At 44.2% G+C, this 15,263-nt stretch overlaps 1 protein-coding gene across 14 annotated transcripts in view; it reads right to left on the reverse strand.

The window, feature by feature from the left end:
• Positions 1–15,263, reverse strand: part of LOC132787645 (polypyrimidine tract-binding protein 1) — a 162,383-nt gene that overhangs the window by 19,595 nt on the left and 127,525 nt on the right. For all 14 annotated transcript variants that reach the window (XM_060794840.1, XM_060794836.1, XM_060794841.1 and 11 more), the window contains one exon: positions 6,245–6,510. In XM_060794840.1, the coding sequence (XP_060650823.1) occupies positions 6,245–6,510 (266 nt within the window). The remainder of the gene's footprint in view (positions 1–6,244; positions 6,511–15,263) is intronic.

Here is a 15,263-nt window from a genome sequence, read left to right on the forward strand (position 1 = left end):
CTCCCGTCTGCTCGCCGACTGTCTCGCTGTCCACGGACAGGGACACGGACACGGGCCACCACTTCAACCATTTCCACCTGTCGCACGGGTTTTGCATAAGAAACAAGTCGCCAAATGGCTGCTCGGTTTGGTTGGCAAACGAAAAACTGAAGCAAAAAACTCCGGTATATTGCAGCACAACTTTACTTTAGATCGCTGCATCAATATTATTCTTTCATACTTGTTTTCCACACTACTGTCACACTGCCACACACAAAATGCTGCATGAATTATATACTAAATATATATATAGTAAACCCTTTCAACAATTTTTTTGGGGAATACTTTAAAGCTAGGCCCTGCACACACTTCACACAAAAAGGGCAGGCCAGAAGTGGCTGCAGGTTGCAGGCTTAAGTGGCGAGCACACTGCTCCTCTTCTAGGGTTCCGCATGCGTGCAACACAAGCATGCAGAAGTGAGCAGCAAGTTGCCACTTTTGTGCGGCAGCCAGCCACAAGCTATGAACTTGTGCAGTTAAGTTTTAAGGCTAAGCTCTGGATTATGTATTACTACATACTTTGCCGCGGTTGTTGCCACTTCTTCATCTTCTTCCTCTTCTTCCTCTTCTTCTTGAGGCTTCCCCTATACTTTTTGCGGCCAGCCAGACCAGACCAGAGGGCTCAAAGTGGACTGAGATGAGTGCTGTTGTTGCTGCTGCTGTTGCCTCCCCCCCCACCCCACAAAAAAATAGACGGCAGCAACCACACAGAGCAAAACTCTGTTTGGCTTATTTATGGCCAAAACAAATATGGACTTCACAAAATGCGTTGAAGGCGCTCAAAAACTTTGCATAAATAAATACGCTAAAAAAGAGAAAAAGACAAGACGTTGGAGAGAAAGTAGGTAAAGTAGCTAGGGAACGAACTGAACTTGGTTGAAAATCCGTTGTTATCCCTTGCCTAAAACTAAGCAAACACAAATATGCATAGGAAAACATTAAGCAGCCAAAAAAACAAATAGAGCCAAGCACAAGGATTACACTTGCCACACACACACACACATTGAGAGCAAGGGAGAACTAATCAATACAATGAAAATATTGACGCTGAAAAGTCACAGCACAAAAAGCGTAGAATAACTTGTCAGTTGATGTTGCTGTTGTTGTTGTTAGTATCTCTCTTCGTTTCTATTTCTCCCCCATCTTGAAGTGTGCAAATTTGCTCACGTACTTCTTGACGAGTGTGTGAAACAATGTAATTTAAATCCATTTTCAGCACAGCCAGCGTCACCAATCAAAAGTGGCAAACGACTCACGCGACTCCGTCGAGTGTTGGCAAACAATGTGAGTAGGGGAAAGGGGCTGGGGAAAGGGAAGACAGCATCCTGTCGCATAACTCAAAGGATCAACAAGCATGTGAGCATCGAGCACTGCCAACATTTTTGGCCAAGTTGCGTTCGCGACGTTGTTGTGAAAACAATAAGATTAGCTCACGAAACGAGACGAGGCGAGAGGAGGCGACGTAGGCAAAAGTAAACGTGAAATAAAATGAGAAAACAACAGGCAAAGAAAAACAAAAGCTACGCATAGAAAAATAAACAACATGCAGATAGATTCACACACACACTCACACTCTCACTTAGTAACACACACACGAAATAACTTCACACCCGAAATCCTTTAACTGCACACGCATCAGCTTGAAGAGTTGGACAAATAGCAAACGAAACGTGGAAAATTTGTCTCTCTCTCTTTCGGAAAATAGAAAAGCCGCCAGCTGTCGTCGCAGGACCTCCGCCAAAAACTGTCAACCAAAGATGGTTGGCTGGCTGGCTGGCTGGCGATACAAATTAAATAAACAGCGAGTGAGGCGAGTTGGACGAGCTTGGCTTATATTATTAACAGCAAATCGAAATGGGAGCGCAGTCTCCTGCTTCGCATTTGTTTAAGCCTTTGCTAATCAGCTTGATCCTTTTTGTGGCTTAATCGCTTGACATTTGTATTAGAGTTGTGTTGGGCACCTTAACACCTCCGCCACAAACGAAGCACAACAGAGCAGGAAACACATGTCAAATGCTGTCCACATTAATCTCATTTCGTATTTTGGCACTAATGCTGACGCGTGATTTTTTCCTGATATTTATTCTATTAATTGAACGCAATGCAGGGGGGGAAACCAAACGAACGAACGAATGGGAGAGACTTTGTGCTTTAATATGGTGAAATTTCAGCGCCATATTTAACTATTAATTAAGTAATTTTTTGTGGTTTCAGCGCTGATGTGTTGCGAAATAAAAGAGCGAGAGAGAGAGAGTCAGGGCTTTGTCACTCAGTTACGTTGTGGACGGCAATTTAATTTAATCACAAGGCAGCCCTATCACACAAAAGGGAAAACCAACATCTGCTGCACACACACACACCGAGACTCATATCTGCCACGTAATGGTTGTGTTATAAAACGCGATAGAGGCAGAGTGCAGAGTGCAGAGAGCGAGAGAGAGAGAGAGGAGAACAGAGAGGCACCTCGCTTGACCTATAACAGAGTGTTTGTGTCCTGTTACTATAGCTTTTTGTTTGTTTGCAAGTGCCAATTATGACGATTACTGAAATTAAAGTCTACTATACATATTTATCGAGCAGCAGAGGCAGCGGCACCGACAACAGCTGAAACAAGAGATTTTCCCTTTTTGTTGATGGAATGCATTGCCGACTTTTAGGCGCAACCAAATGTTACACAAGAGACGAAAGTGTGAGTGGGAGTGAGAGTGGAAGAGCAAGGGTTTTTGTTTTGAAATTAAATTTCAATCAATTTCGTTTTGTTTGCGGCACACTCACTCTCGGTCTCAGTCCCAAGTGGATGTCAACCCTTTTCCGAGCTGCTGTGGGAGAGCGGCTAAAAAAATTAATTTATCAAAATTACACAAACACACCCACGCACACACACACACAAACACACACTCGATGGTATAAAATAGAGGCAGCCCCATAGCAAAAGAGGAGCGCAGATGCTGCAAAAAGACAAAAAACAATCACATGTCAAATTTGAGACCAGTTTCTAAGCAATACACAAGCGAAGAGGAACGAAGAAGAGCGCTTGCCGAGTTTGTGCTGAGCTGGGCAGAACAACGAAGAACAACGACAAGGGGCCGCTTTGGGGCTTTGGGTTCTTGTGGATTTGTGGCCAGCTTGTTGTGGTTGTAACCACGTGAACTTCCAGTGCATTTATCTTCATTTCTGCGTTTCGGCAGCACACACACACACAGTGTTTCCCTGTTGCCCTGTCCGCTCAAGCGAGTGACATGCGTGCGTAGTTAGTGGATGTGAAAAGGGAGACGACGACGACGACGACGACGACGACGACGACGCTCTAAGATGCTCAAGAGCAAGACATCAACGAAAATAGTCACAACAACTGTTGCCTGAAGTGCCTCCGAAGTGAAGAGTAGCTGCTGCTGTTGCTGTTGCTGTTACTGTAGCGCCGAGGGGCATACATAGGTGAAAGGACGTCCCAGCCGACATGACATATTAGAATCCTGTTACACAGCACACACACACACACGGATACACATTCAGACTCTGGCAACAACGCTGCCTGACTGCCAAATTGCCAACATAAATGTCAGTGGAGCGCGGAGCAGCGCAGCAAAGTATGCTACAGGGTTTTTCATTTCTGATGCTGCCACTTGGTTTACGTTTTCACTACTTCCCCTTCCCTCCCCTCCTCTCCACTCTCCACTACAACCTCTGCGCCCTTCTCTTTCCCACACCTGCAACGTCTTACTTTTGTTTCCTACGTTTTTTGTGTTATTTTATTTCTATTTTCTGGTTTCTCTATGCGACGCAATCACTCAGGCGTTGAAATCTGCGAATGTGTGTGCCGTGTGTGTGCGAGTATGTGTGTAATCTGTGTGTGTGTGTGTGAGCAGATGATTTGAAAATCCTGTATTGCTGATTTGGTGCTCCTGTTGCCATCGCTGTTGTCGTCGCAGCTTTGCTTTCAGGTGCTTCTGGGGTTAAATCCCTTAAGGCGTGCAATGGATTTGCGTCTTCCCTTTTACGGTCTGGCTCACCCCTGACCGTCCTCTCGCTTCGGCTTTTAAGGATAACGCATATTGAACAATTTAAAGCACACTCATTTTGGGGCCAGAAGCCAAATGACCTGCTGCCTGCCTGCTGTAAAGCCAACGTATGTTGGCTAATAAAACTATTACATAATCTGAAAGCAGCTTTTTGTGGGCCAGAAGAAGTTGAACAATATTTCAGAGACAGCTGTTGATGTTGCTGTCAAGAGTGTCGCTCTGCTCACTTTTGACTCCTTGAGCGTTTCATATTTTTATTTCTACTTTGCTCTCTTTTCGCTGAGCATCTTATCTGCAACGTTGCAGCAGCAGAAGTGCAAGGCGAAGACGTTGCGAGCAATCAGCGCCAGGTGCAGACAGCGACGAAGACGAAGACGAAGATGTCGCCATACAAAAGCCAATGAAGACAGTTGTTAAAATGCGAGGCCAAACAGCAGCAACAGTAACAGCACCACGAGACAAAACAATAACACAAACACATTGAGAGATGTGTTGACAATGGGCAATGGGCGAGAGAAGGACAGGCCAAAGGACAGCAGGGCGAGGTGAAAGGCAACAGAAGCAGCAACAAGGAAAAAAAAAACCAAGAAAAAAGTGAATGAAATGAGAAATTGTATAAATATGTTGGCCATGCGGCACAGCAACAAAAGCAACAGTAGCAACAGCTAACAGTCAAGCAGCTCTACACACAAGATTAAGCCCATACACACACACACAGAACACAACACACACAACGCACACTCATGCACTTTAAGAGATTTTCCACTAGAGCAGAGGACAGGCACAGAACGCCGTTGACTTTTCCACTCGTCTGCGTTGTCACTGAGAATGGAGAGAGTGCAGGATTGGAGGAGGAATGTAGTCGGAGTGGAGGATTGGAGGCTTGGCAGCAACAAGGCCTTTTACCAGGATTAGTAGTTAACAAGAGAAATCTCTGGCCACACCCACGCACGGAGGGGCACAGCCAAAAGGTAATCAGTGAAATGTAACTGTATTGTTTGGCCGCCTGCCGTCTGACGTTGCCTCATTGTTGCTGTGTTGCTGTGTTGTTGTGTCATCTAAGTCATAGGCACGCCTACTGTTTTTGTGGCTACTGCAGCCTCTTAACCTTTTTCATTTCTTTTTGTTGTTGTTGCTACTGTTGTTGTTGTTGGTTTTTGGGGCTCTGCTGCAGTAGGCCAACGATGACGACTGACGATCTCTTTTTAAGTAGTTTTGCTTGGGGTCATTTTGGGGTTACAAGGCAAAGGCGCAGCAGCAGCTCGTCAGGCAAAAGGTAACTATGTATGTGCCGTGCCATCAGGTGACACACACACTCACACACACACATACAAAGGGGCTCACTTGTGTATGAGAAGGTGACAACGCCGTTTTGGGGTTTGTCGGCAGCAACAACAACAGCAACAACAACGTTGCGCACTTTGTTGTTGCGACTGTTTTCATTTAAGTAATCAAAATATGCTTTTGACTTTGTGCTAAGCAGCTGTCCCACCATCCGTCTGTCCGTCCCTCTGTCCGTCCGTCTGTTTGCCTGCTTGTGAATCCTTGTATGTGGCTGGGAAACCTTGTGGCTTTCATTTGTACGTTTGTGTGTTTACCACAAAACCCCAAAAACTATGCATTTCACTGCTTTTGTCAGGCATGTGTCTATCTCTGGCTTTTGTATCTGTATCTGTACACAAACACACATTGAGTATGTGTGTGAGCTTGTGTATTTATTTGAAAGCTTTTTAAACTTTGCCACTGACTTTGTGGCTTACGAAATTAAAATTAGAAATTGGTTTGGACCGTCACTGACAAATATCCCAGAGTATTTATGAATGGCCAACATCACATGTGGGTATATCTTCTATTTGCCCATGTGTGTGTGTGAGTGTGTTTGCCTGTGTGTGTGGGGAATTAAGTTGCCTCTCTGAGATTGTAATTAATCAGAGAGGAAAGCGACCCACATAATAACGAGACGGCATTTGCATATAAATCGTTGTTTGCCTCTGACCGAAACTTAATTGCCACATTAATAACACTTAAGACAGACAGATTAAGATACTTATGGCAATAGATACACAGATAAAGATACAGTTCGACTTTTACAACGAAATGATGCGGATGCGGCTGCAGGCTGCTCACTTACTTATTCATATTCATATTTCGGGTTGCAATTAAAATTGAAATTCCACTCTACTTACATTGTGACTCTGATCCGTCTTGAGCTCACGATGATTGGAGAACTGCACGTAGACCATGCGTCCGCGCATCTGTGGCGGATTCACTGTGTAACAGGATACCATCGATGTGGCGGATATCTCGTCGGCCATTTCGATAAATGCTTGATTCTTGCCCTTCAGCACGAGCACATTGGTCACGCGTCCAAATGGTATGCCCAGTGTAACTACGTCCGATTCCCCAGATTCGTTTGGAATGTTGCGCAAGTGAACGACTTTTGAGGCCTTGGCTGAAAGTACAGAAAATAAACACAATTGTTAGCCAAATTGAACTATGATTTAATGCAGTTTATTGACGGTTGTGTGTGTGTGTGTGGGGAGGGGGGGAGGGAACCTAACTAATTAATAAACCGCTTAAAATATTAACAGCTGGCAGCCAGCAGCGTCTGTTCCGTTTAATGGCTGCTGTCTGCACTTCCGCTGCTGTGCTTCGCTTAATTTGCACACTTTTTGTTCTCTGCTCGCTGCTTTGCATAGCACTCTCTCTCTTCCCTTTTGCAAATCGCAGCTTGCGAAGCTGATAACATGGCAAACGTTGCGGCATTTTGTATACATTTTGCACAGTTAAGCGCCGCTAGATGGCGCTGCTGTTGCTGCTGTTGTTGGGTGAAGGAGTGGCGCATAAATTCATTCATTGCACACTTGCAACGACTGTGAATAATCCGCACAGCGACAATGTCCGGTTACGGCCAGGTTCAAGCACAACAAACACCACAACACACACTGTCATAGACAACAGTTGTTGCTTTTTGTGCAGCTTGCTGCTGTTCGTTTGTTTGTTTGTTATTTTTGCATAAATAAAGTGGCTTCGCTGTCGAGTTGCATTGCAGCAGGCCGCACAAATGGGATTTTAGGCTGCTGCTGCCACACTTTGTTGCTGCTGTTGTTGTTGTTGTTGCTTTGGGGATTTGGCTGCGACCCCGTTGCATCTGTCCAAAGTGCCTTAAATTTTTTATAAACACACACAGCAACAAGCAAACAAACAAATTTGCCATAGCACATGCCACATGCTTTATAACAACAACAACAACAACAACAGCAACAAGAACAGCGTAAGGTAGAAAAAACATATATTGTTAGTGGAAACTGAAACCACGAGGGGTGTAAAGACAGTTAGGCTTCTGTCTGGGCTGGCGCTTAGTCAACACCTGTTAATGTGCTGGTTTGTTTTTTGTGGCATGCCACCTCTCCCCTCCCACCCCATATGCAAATGCAACACCGTTGCAGCATCAGTTTTGCAGTTTTTTTACCTCCTTTTCAGCTCTCTCTCTCGCGCTCTAGTATTTGCAGTATTTACCGCACACACACTCGCTAAACAAGCAAACAAACAGAGAGCATATGACAATGGTATGTGGCATGTGGCAAAGAGATAGCCCAAATGGCTATCTGCTAGCTGCCACTTTAATTGTGTGCCAGTTGAAATCGCTTTTAAAGCGTGTGGAGTGCTTAAAGAACTGCCACGAGTGCTTTTTGTGTGTGCTCAGCTTGAGCTTTGATACTGCTTGCTGCTGCTTTCACAACAATCTCTTCGTAAGCTCTTAATTCCTGCTACTCTTCTTTGGCACTTTGCCGTTGATTTCACGTATCGTTAGAGCTTCCGCTAATGTCGGAGAGATGGAGCGAGTGTCCTTACCGCACCAAACACGATGTTATCAGTTTGTCGCATCCATCAGAGTATGTTGCCTGCCCCCCTTCCTTCCCTGCGTTCACAGTTTATTTAAACTGATGCTGTTGTTAACCGCTTTCACTAGCCCTTTACTAATAACTTACAACACCCATAAAAAGGGTCAACTACCCGACCCTGTAACTCTTTACCTCTCTCTCTCACTCTCTGTCTCTGTGCGTTTCCGTGCCACTTTCTGTTCGTCCCAGTTCAACTAACCGCAACTTTGACTTACCGACAACCTGCATGGGTCAATGTGCCGATTTATAACAATGCGCAAAAAAAAAAGAAAACTGAAAACAGAAAATAGCAAATAAAAAGGGAGCGTAGTAGGCACAGACCTTTCTCGCCTCCCGCACAGTTTCATTGAAGCCAACTCTTGAGGCAGAAAGTCATATCGAAACTATAAGAGAGAGGCTCGGCACGGCTTTGGTCCGGTCTCGTTTTTCCCGGTCAGAGAGTGAAGCACTCGATGCCTGAATACAACTAATCGGAAATTACACTTTTTGATTAGTTCGAAACGGAAATGAAGTTGAAACGAAATTATGCAACCAGCAACAGCAGCAGCAGCAACGATGGCTGGCAAAAGTGCACGGTATTTTGGCCTTTCTCTCAACCTTTTGGCAGTTCACAAATTTATTAAAAATCAATGATCAAGTGCCGGCCGATGCTCTCTATTGCTCACTCCGCTTCTCGCTCTATGTCTTCTGTGCCATAAATAACTAGACATAGAATTCTGACTAACAAAACAGAGCTAGCCAACTACAAAATACGCGGTAACAATTTTTAAAATGATTTAAAATATATCTGAGAATAAGAGCGAATAAATATGCCAAGTTTGTTAACAATAGTTGTCTTTATTTCAGAATGATATAATACGAACACATCAATGGATACTCAAACCGTAGGCACACTTCAAGCTTACCCTGCTTCGGCTTCAACACGGTTCGGGTATAAGGAAAACTAAATAAAAGTGTACAGTGGCGGAAACGTGTTGCAAAAGACAAACAACAAATCAAGTGCCGCTGGGCAGCTGCCGGAAAAAACGACAGCAGCGAAAATACGTAAAACTATCTATCATGCATGATGACGTTGTCAACGAGCAGCAAAACGAAAATGAAATACAATAAAAAAAAAGCCAGGATACATTCATACAAATGAAAAAACAAGTCGAATAAAACAAAAATTGAAACATGACATCGAAGAGCAACGAAAAAAAGCCAACGACGTGAAATTTGTGGATTTTTTGACGTCCTCCATCAACAACTCAATTTCGGTTTGTTTTCTGCTGGCAATCGCAAACGATGCTGTTGCTGTCGCTGTTGCTGGTTCTGGTTGTTAGTTGTTGTTCTCGAAGTTTTTGTTGCATTCCGCTGCTAGATTTGTAACAAATCGCAACAAACGCTGCCTGATGGTGTGAAAACGAAAACCGTCAGTGCAATGAGCAAAATCGACAACGGAACGTTTCAGCCTCGGGTTCTGTTCAGCTCCTTCTTCTCCTGCATTGAACCAACCACCACCCATCATCAACCTGACCTGCAGCCAAGCCGGGGTATAATTGAAAAGGAAGATGGCGACGAGTCAACGACGGCCGGAAACACAGCCAACAAGCCCCTGAAGCATGCAGCTGCAGTTCAAACTGAAGCAGTACAAAAAAGAAAAAACGAAAACGAAAAAAAAGAGGACTATTGGGATTGCTCACTGAGGCAATCCGACTGTTGCCTCATGTCCTGCGGCTGATTTTGTTGAAGCTACTGCCAGACGTTCGCACATTTCATTGGCCACTTTAAAGGGTTTCGATTCTATCTTCTACGTTTTCAAATGAAATTATCTAGAAAATAATCCTGAATCGAGAACGATTGCTTCACATTTTTGCATAGATAAAAACGAAAAGAGCAACAACTAAGATTGCAGTAGAAAAAACTAGTGTGTAAGATAGACAACACATTAACTGTTGAGCTGGGCAGCAAAAAAAGAGAAGAGGGGGGAGAGGGAGAAAGACAGAAATTTGCATTCGATAATGATGCTTGTTGCGTGTCGGCTGTCAATGGGACATGGATATAAATAGCAATCATACGCACTGTTGCGCGTTAAAATGAGCTGCAACGGAGGCGCGACTAAAGCTTAACTGTATTAATGACACGCACGGTATTCCCTCGATTGCCAACGAAAGCAGTGGAGAGAAGAGAGGAGCGGAAAGGGGAAACTGGCGTTGGCGGCACTTTTCAATTAAGTCCATACACATATGCAGCGTCATGTCGAGGCCTTCGATGAATTGCATGAAAAATATACATAAACTATTTATGGCTAATTGAAAAGTTTACAAACTGTAATTGAGTTGGGTCGCCGCCTCTCCCGCCTCGTTGTGGCGGTCAGTGGCAAAATAATGGATGGTCAGCAGAGTCAGAGCAGCAGCAGCTCGACATGTTCGTGTACGTGTTCATATGGACAATGCGGCGTATGTGTAATAATTCGAACGCTCTGTTCGCTCTGTATATATTCCATATTTCTGGCCATTCTCATGCTCTTGCTGATGACCAAACACATCCATGAAGTTAATTAATGACAATTTAAATTCATAAAGCAAACACACAAAAAAGCCGAAACAAACGAAAGAGGTAAATGAAAATGAATGGAAAACGCGCAGCGCGCTTCGCAGCGTCGACAGTTGGAACAAAGCCACGAAAAATACACGATAAATGGCTCCACACACACTCGGCCCCAAATACAAGTTGCTCTTTGTCCGCCTTTCTCTCACACCCAAGAAAGAAAAAGTGCTGATTGTTAATAACAATTAAATTTGTGCTTATGTGGCAACATTTAATGATTTAATGTAGGCGTGGCACCGACAACACATAAGTGTCTGTATATGTTGTTGGGGGTGTGTATTGTTGCGAGCATTGGCATATTTAAATACACAGACACACGCACATATTGCCTTTAATTATGCGACAGCAAATTAGGTTTTTTACAAGCTCACACATCATAAATTTTAAATTGCTGGCCAGTATCTTTCCTTCCTCCCCCACCAAGTGTGTGTGTGTGTGTGTGTGTGTGTGTGTGAGGACTTAATGATATTTACTTTGCTGAGCCGCTGCTTTGCCTTTAATTTAAACATCTTGTCTGCGCGCATAATCAATCATAGCGCAAGTTTTGAATAACTGAAGCACAACCGACTGCAGACATGTTTGAATTTACTTTTTCTGTTTTCAGGCCATAATTGAAAATAACGATTTTCCTTCTTGCTACGTTTTTTCTTTTTTGCTTTTGCAGCCAAGCCAAGGCCCGAGAGTCTAACACCCGCAAGTAATGTAATTCATTAAAAAATTTGTCAGCACATAGACAACACGAAGGCTAAGCAATGCGTTAGACAGAGACAGCTGCACAGAGATAGAAAGAGAGCGAGAGAGAGAGAGAGAGGGATGTGGAATAAGTCAACGCACGCAGCCGGTAGCTGCTGAGCTCTTGGATGACGACGTTTACAAATTTTAATTGCATTTCAATTACGAGAGTAGTTTTTTCTTCAAGCGAGACGGCGAGAGAAGGAGAAAGGAGTGGGGGAAATCGCTAGTGTGTGTGTGTGCTAAGCAGATGCAGTTGCAGTTGCCATGTCCTGTGTGTGCAGTCAAGTGGCGTATGGCAAAAAGCAGCAGCAGCAGCCGCGGCAGCAGCAGTCACTGAAGTCTTAGACTGCGACTCGAGTTTTATGAGGTTTATCAATTGTATAAATTACACTGCGAAGAGTGAAAGGGGAAAAGCGAGTGATATGCATAACTTTTTCCACTTCATTTGCGCTTTGATAAAAATTATGCACTTTTCTTTTTGCAGCTGCGCCCGAATAAGTATGCCACAAAAAAAAATGAAAGATGCAAGCCTATGGGGCGTATGCTTAATTGAGTACCAAACACACACACAACGAGACACGAGACGAGCTCAAAAGTCAGGCTGTATAATTAATGACAATAAGTGCATGTTAAACTAACCACACGTACTGTCTGTGTGTGTGTGTGTGACAGTGGCAGTCATAAATGATCGCACAGCTGCCTTTTTGCTGGCGTTTGACCAAGTGCAAATCCTGATTTTTATTCCTGCTGCTGCTTGTCTCAATATTTACGCAGACAATGTGACAGCAATGGCAACACAAAAACAAAAAAAAACATATATATGACAATATTATTTTATTGACTGCGAAAATATTTACACGCAATGCGAGGCGCCGCCAGGCAGACAACCAGACAGACACGACTCGACTCGACACGACACGACAGATAGAAGAGCAGAGACAAGGCGGCACGCGCTCAACTGACACACAATGTGAATGGAGCACACACAGCAAGCTGGATGCACAGCTCGCAGCTGACAAGTGGCAGCTGGAAGCGCAAAACTGTCGTTTGCTCTCTTGATTATGTTTTTTGGATATGACAATAAAAAAAGAAGCGCGCACAAAGAGCTGCGCTCAATCGATGCTTTGGGGATTTTTCAGATTTTTGCGATTTATTGTTTATATATTATGTTCTAGTTGTGTTCGAGAAGTATTATCCACTCGCTTTCAGTCTCGCTGCTTTATTGAATATTTTTTTAACGTTGCGTTTTAACACCTTGAACTCTCTGTGGCTCGCTGTTGACCAAACGCTGCCCGAAATCGGTCAATAAGCAAACAAATATTGGCGGGCTATACAAACACCGCAAGGAGGGCAGCACAGACTGAGAGTGGTGTGTGTGTGTGGTGTGTGTGTGCGAGTGCTGTAACAATAAACAATAAACAACAAGCAGGAACACCAACAACAACAACACATGCTGCTCTCCCAGATCAAACACGCGACATTGCCACGGTTCGCTTGGATTGGGAATGAGATTGAAATGGAGTGAATATAGAGAGAGGGAAGGAGAGCGGAGTCGAGTTACAGGTTGCGTGGTTTGAATTAGTCTTCGTCGAGTCTCGAGTCTCGAGTCTTGAGTCTCCCTGGGGTCTAATTTGGCTTGCATAAAATATGCATAATAATCAAAATAAAATAAATCAAATGCCACTAAGAAATTGCGAGTATTTATTGCATGACCAAAACGAAGTTACACTAACAAAGAATATATATATAGAGTGTATATACAAATTGCGATACGTATGCGTGATATAAGGGCTAAGTTTTGCATTGTGAGATGAGCCGAACGAAGCGTGGCCACTTACTACAAGTGTGCTTCACACACACAAACACACACATATACAGTGAAGTGGCTGGGCGTGGAATATGTCGAATAAAAGGAGAAGGAGGCGGAGAGGCAGGGAAGAGTGTTTTTATTACATTTACGTGCAGAATTTGTTGCATGTTCGTTGGCTAAGCTTGTGTAACGGAAACGTTGTCGAGAACACAGTCAGTGTATTGGTTTTTGAGGCACAGCAAATACAATTGACAACGCCAATGGGCAATGGCCAATGGACGGTGGACGTTAGACGTTAGACGCTGTTCGATGGACGAGAAAGCGAGGTGATGGTGGCAAGTGGTGCGTGCCACAAACCACAGGCGAAAAAGAAACAATTTTTGGCATTCTTGTCAGCCCAACAACTCTCGACGTCGTCTCCTTTCGGTCTCTCTCTCTATCTGTGTGTTGCGTGTGTTTATCTAAGGCTGGCCACACAATGCTTATTGTTGCTTTTGTTGCCGGCTGCCTATTTACTTGTCTGGCCTCTGTTGTTGTTGCCCGTGTTGTTGCTGTTGCTGTGTGCTGGCGTTTGCAATGCAATAAAAGTGTCCTTACACATTTATTTAGCAATTTCTTTTGTTATTATTTTCGGCATCAGCAACGTATTTTTGCTTTTGTGCGTCAGCTTTAAGTGGTCCTCACACACACACACACACACGCACAGAGAAATGAATTCATTGGATTTTTGCCACTTTTCTTCTCTCTCTTACTACTTTCACCTCTCGGTGCTTCCTTCCTCTTCTTGGTTTGTTCTTTGTCTGGCACGAACTTTAAGCTGTTCGCACGACTTTAAAAATGTGTGCCGTGTGCTTTGTGTTTGCGCATGAACTTTGCGTGGAAAATTAAAAAGGCCGCAGGTGGCAGCTGGCATGTGGCAAGGCAGCAGGCAGCAGGCAGGTGGCGGCAGCCAGGCAGCCAGGCGGCTGGCGGCAGGTGTCAAGTGGCGTTGCTTTCCCAAGCAGTCGAGAATTGCCTGCTCTCCATGGCTGGCTGCTGCGTTCGTTCGTTCGGTATTCGTATGCATGAATTGGTCTTCAAATGCCGTTGGGGCAGACTCGGAGTCTGCGTCTGCTTCTGCGTCTGGATCCCAAAACATTGGACAATGGTTGCCTGCAACTCTTTGCCAGTTGTTAACTGCCCACAGTTTGTATGTGTGTGTGCGATTGTGGTGGGGTCAGCGCTTGTTGCTTTTTAATTAATAGCAAAGTCCTTTGTAGAGTAATAAATAAATATTATGCTTTTGCTTTTGCGTTTATTTTCGTTTCGTTCTCGATTGCCATTCACTTCACGAGGTGTATGTGTGTGTGTGTGTAATAGAGTGTGCGAGTGTGTGAAGACGTGCTTGTGTATCCTTTGAGTATCTGCTAACTGACTCTTGCTCATTTCTTTCAATCGAACCACCAAATGCAGTTAATTACAAGCATTTTGAAAGCATCGACACTCCGCTGTCTCTCGTAATGGCTGCTAATTGGAAAACCCAAAAGCATATTAATTTTGAACGCACACACACACACACACACAGATACATAGATGAAGTGGAATTCTAATGAAATTAAAATGCATTTCACTTTGTTAGCCATTTGTGAAGCGATGTGGAGGAGGCTGATGCACAGGTTGCTCGACTCGCTGGCTGGGGTTAAGCATACGCACTGTTCGCCCGCTTTGCTATTCGCTATTCGCATTCGCGGCAATCGGCAACTGTGTTTATATGCTGAAAATGTTGTGCATGGATTTGCTTGTATTTAAAATCATTTTGCGGCTCACTGATTTTCGGTTTCGACTTTCCGCTTTTCAACGGCAGCGGCGTCGGCCGCTTGTCAAATATTTGCCTAATGTGTGGTTCAGCTTCTGGTTTGGTTTTTTGGTTTCTGGTTTTTGGCGCGAGCGGTTTTTGATTAGCTTTATTACTTTGCGCAAGCCAAACATGCGCTAGTGTGAGTGCGCGACTATGTGTACGTGTATGTGCGTGTGTGTGTGTGTGGGACTAATTAATGTGCTAGAATTTCGTGGTGGGCTTCTCTCTGCTCATAATGCAAACGCGGCATACTTTTCCATATTGTGTGCCAGCCGAAATGTTTGTTTCCATGCTAATTAGCGGGTTAATTGGCTATAAGACCCGGACTC

This window comes from Drosophila nasuta, chromosome 2R (assembly GCF_023558535.2).
Source record: "Drosophila nasuta strain 15112-1781.00 chromosome 2R, ASM2355853v1, whole genome shotgun sequence".
NCBI classification, from domain to species: Eukaryota; Metazoa; Arthropoda; class Insecta; order Diptera; family Drosophilidae; genus Drosophila; species Drosophila nasuta.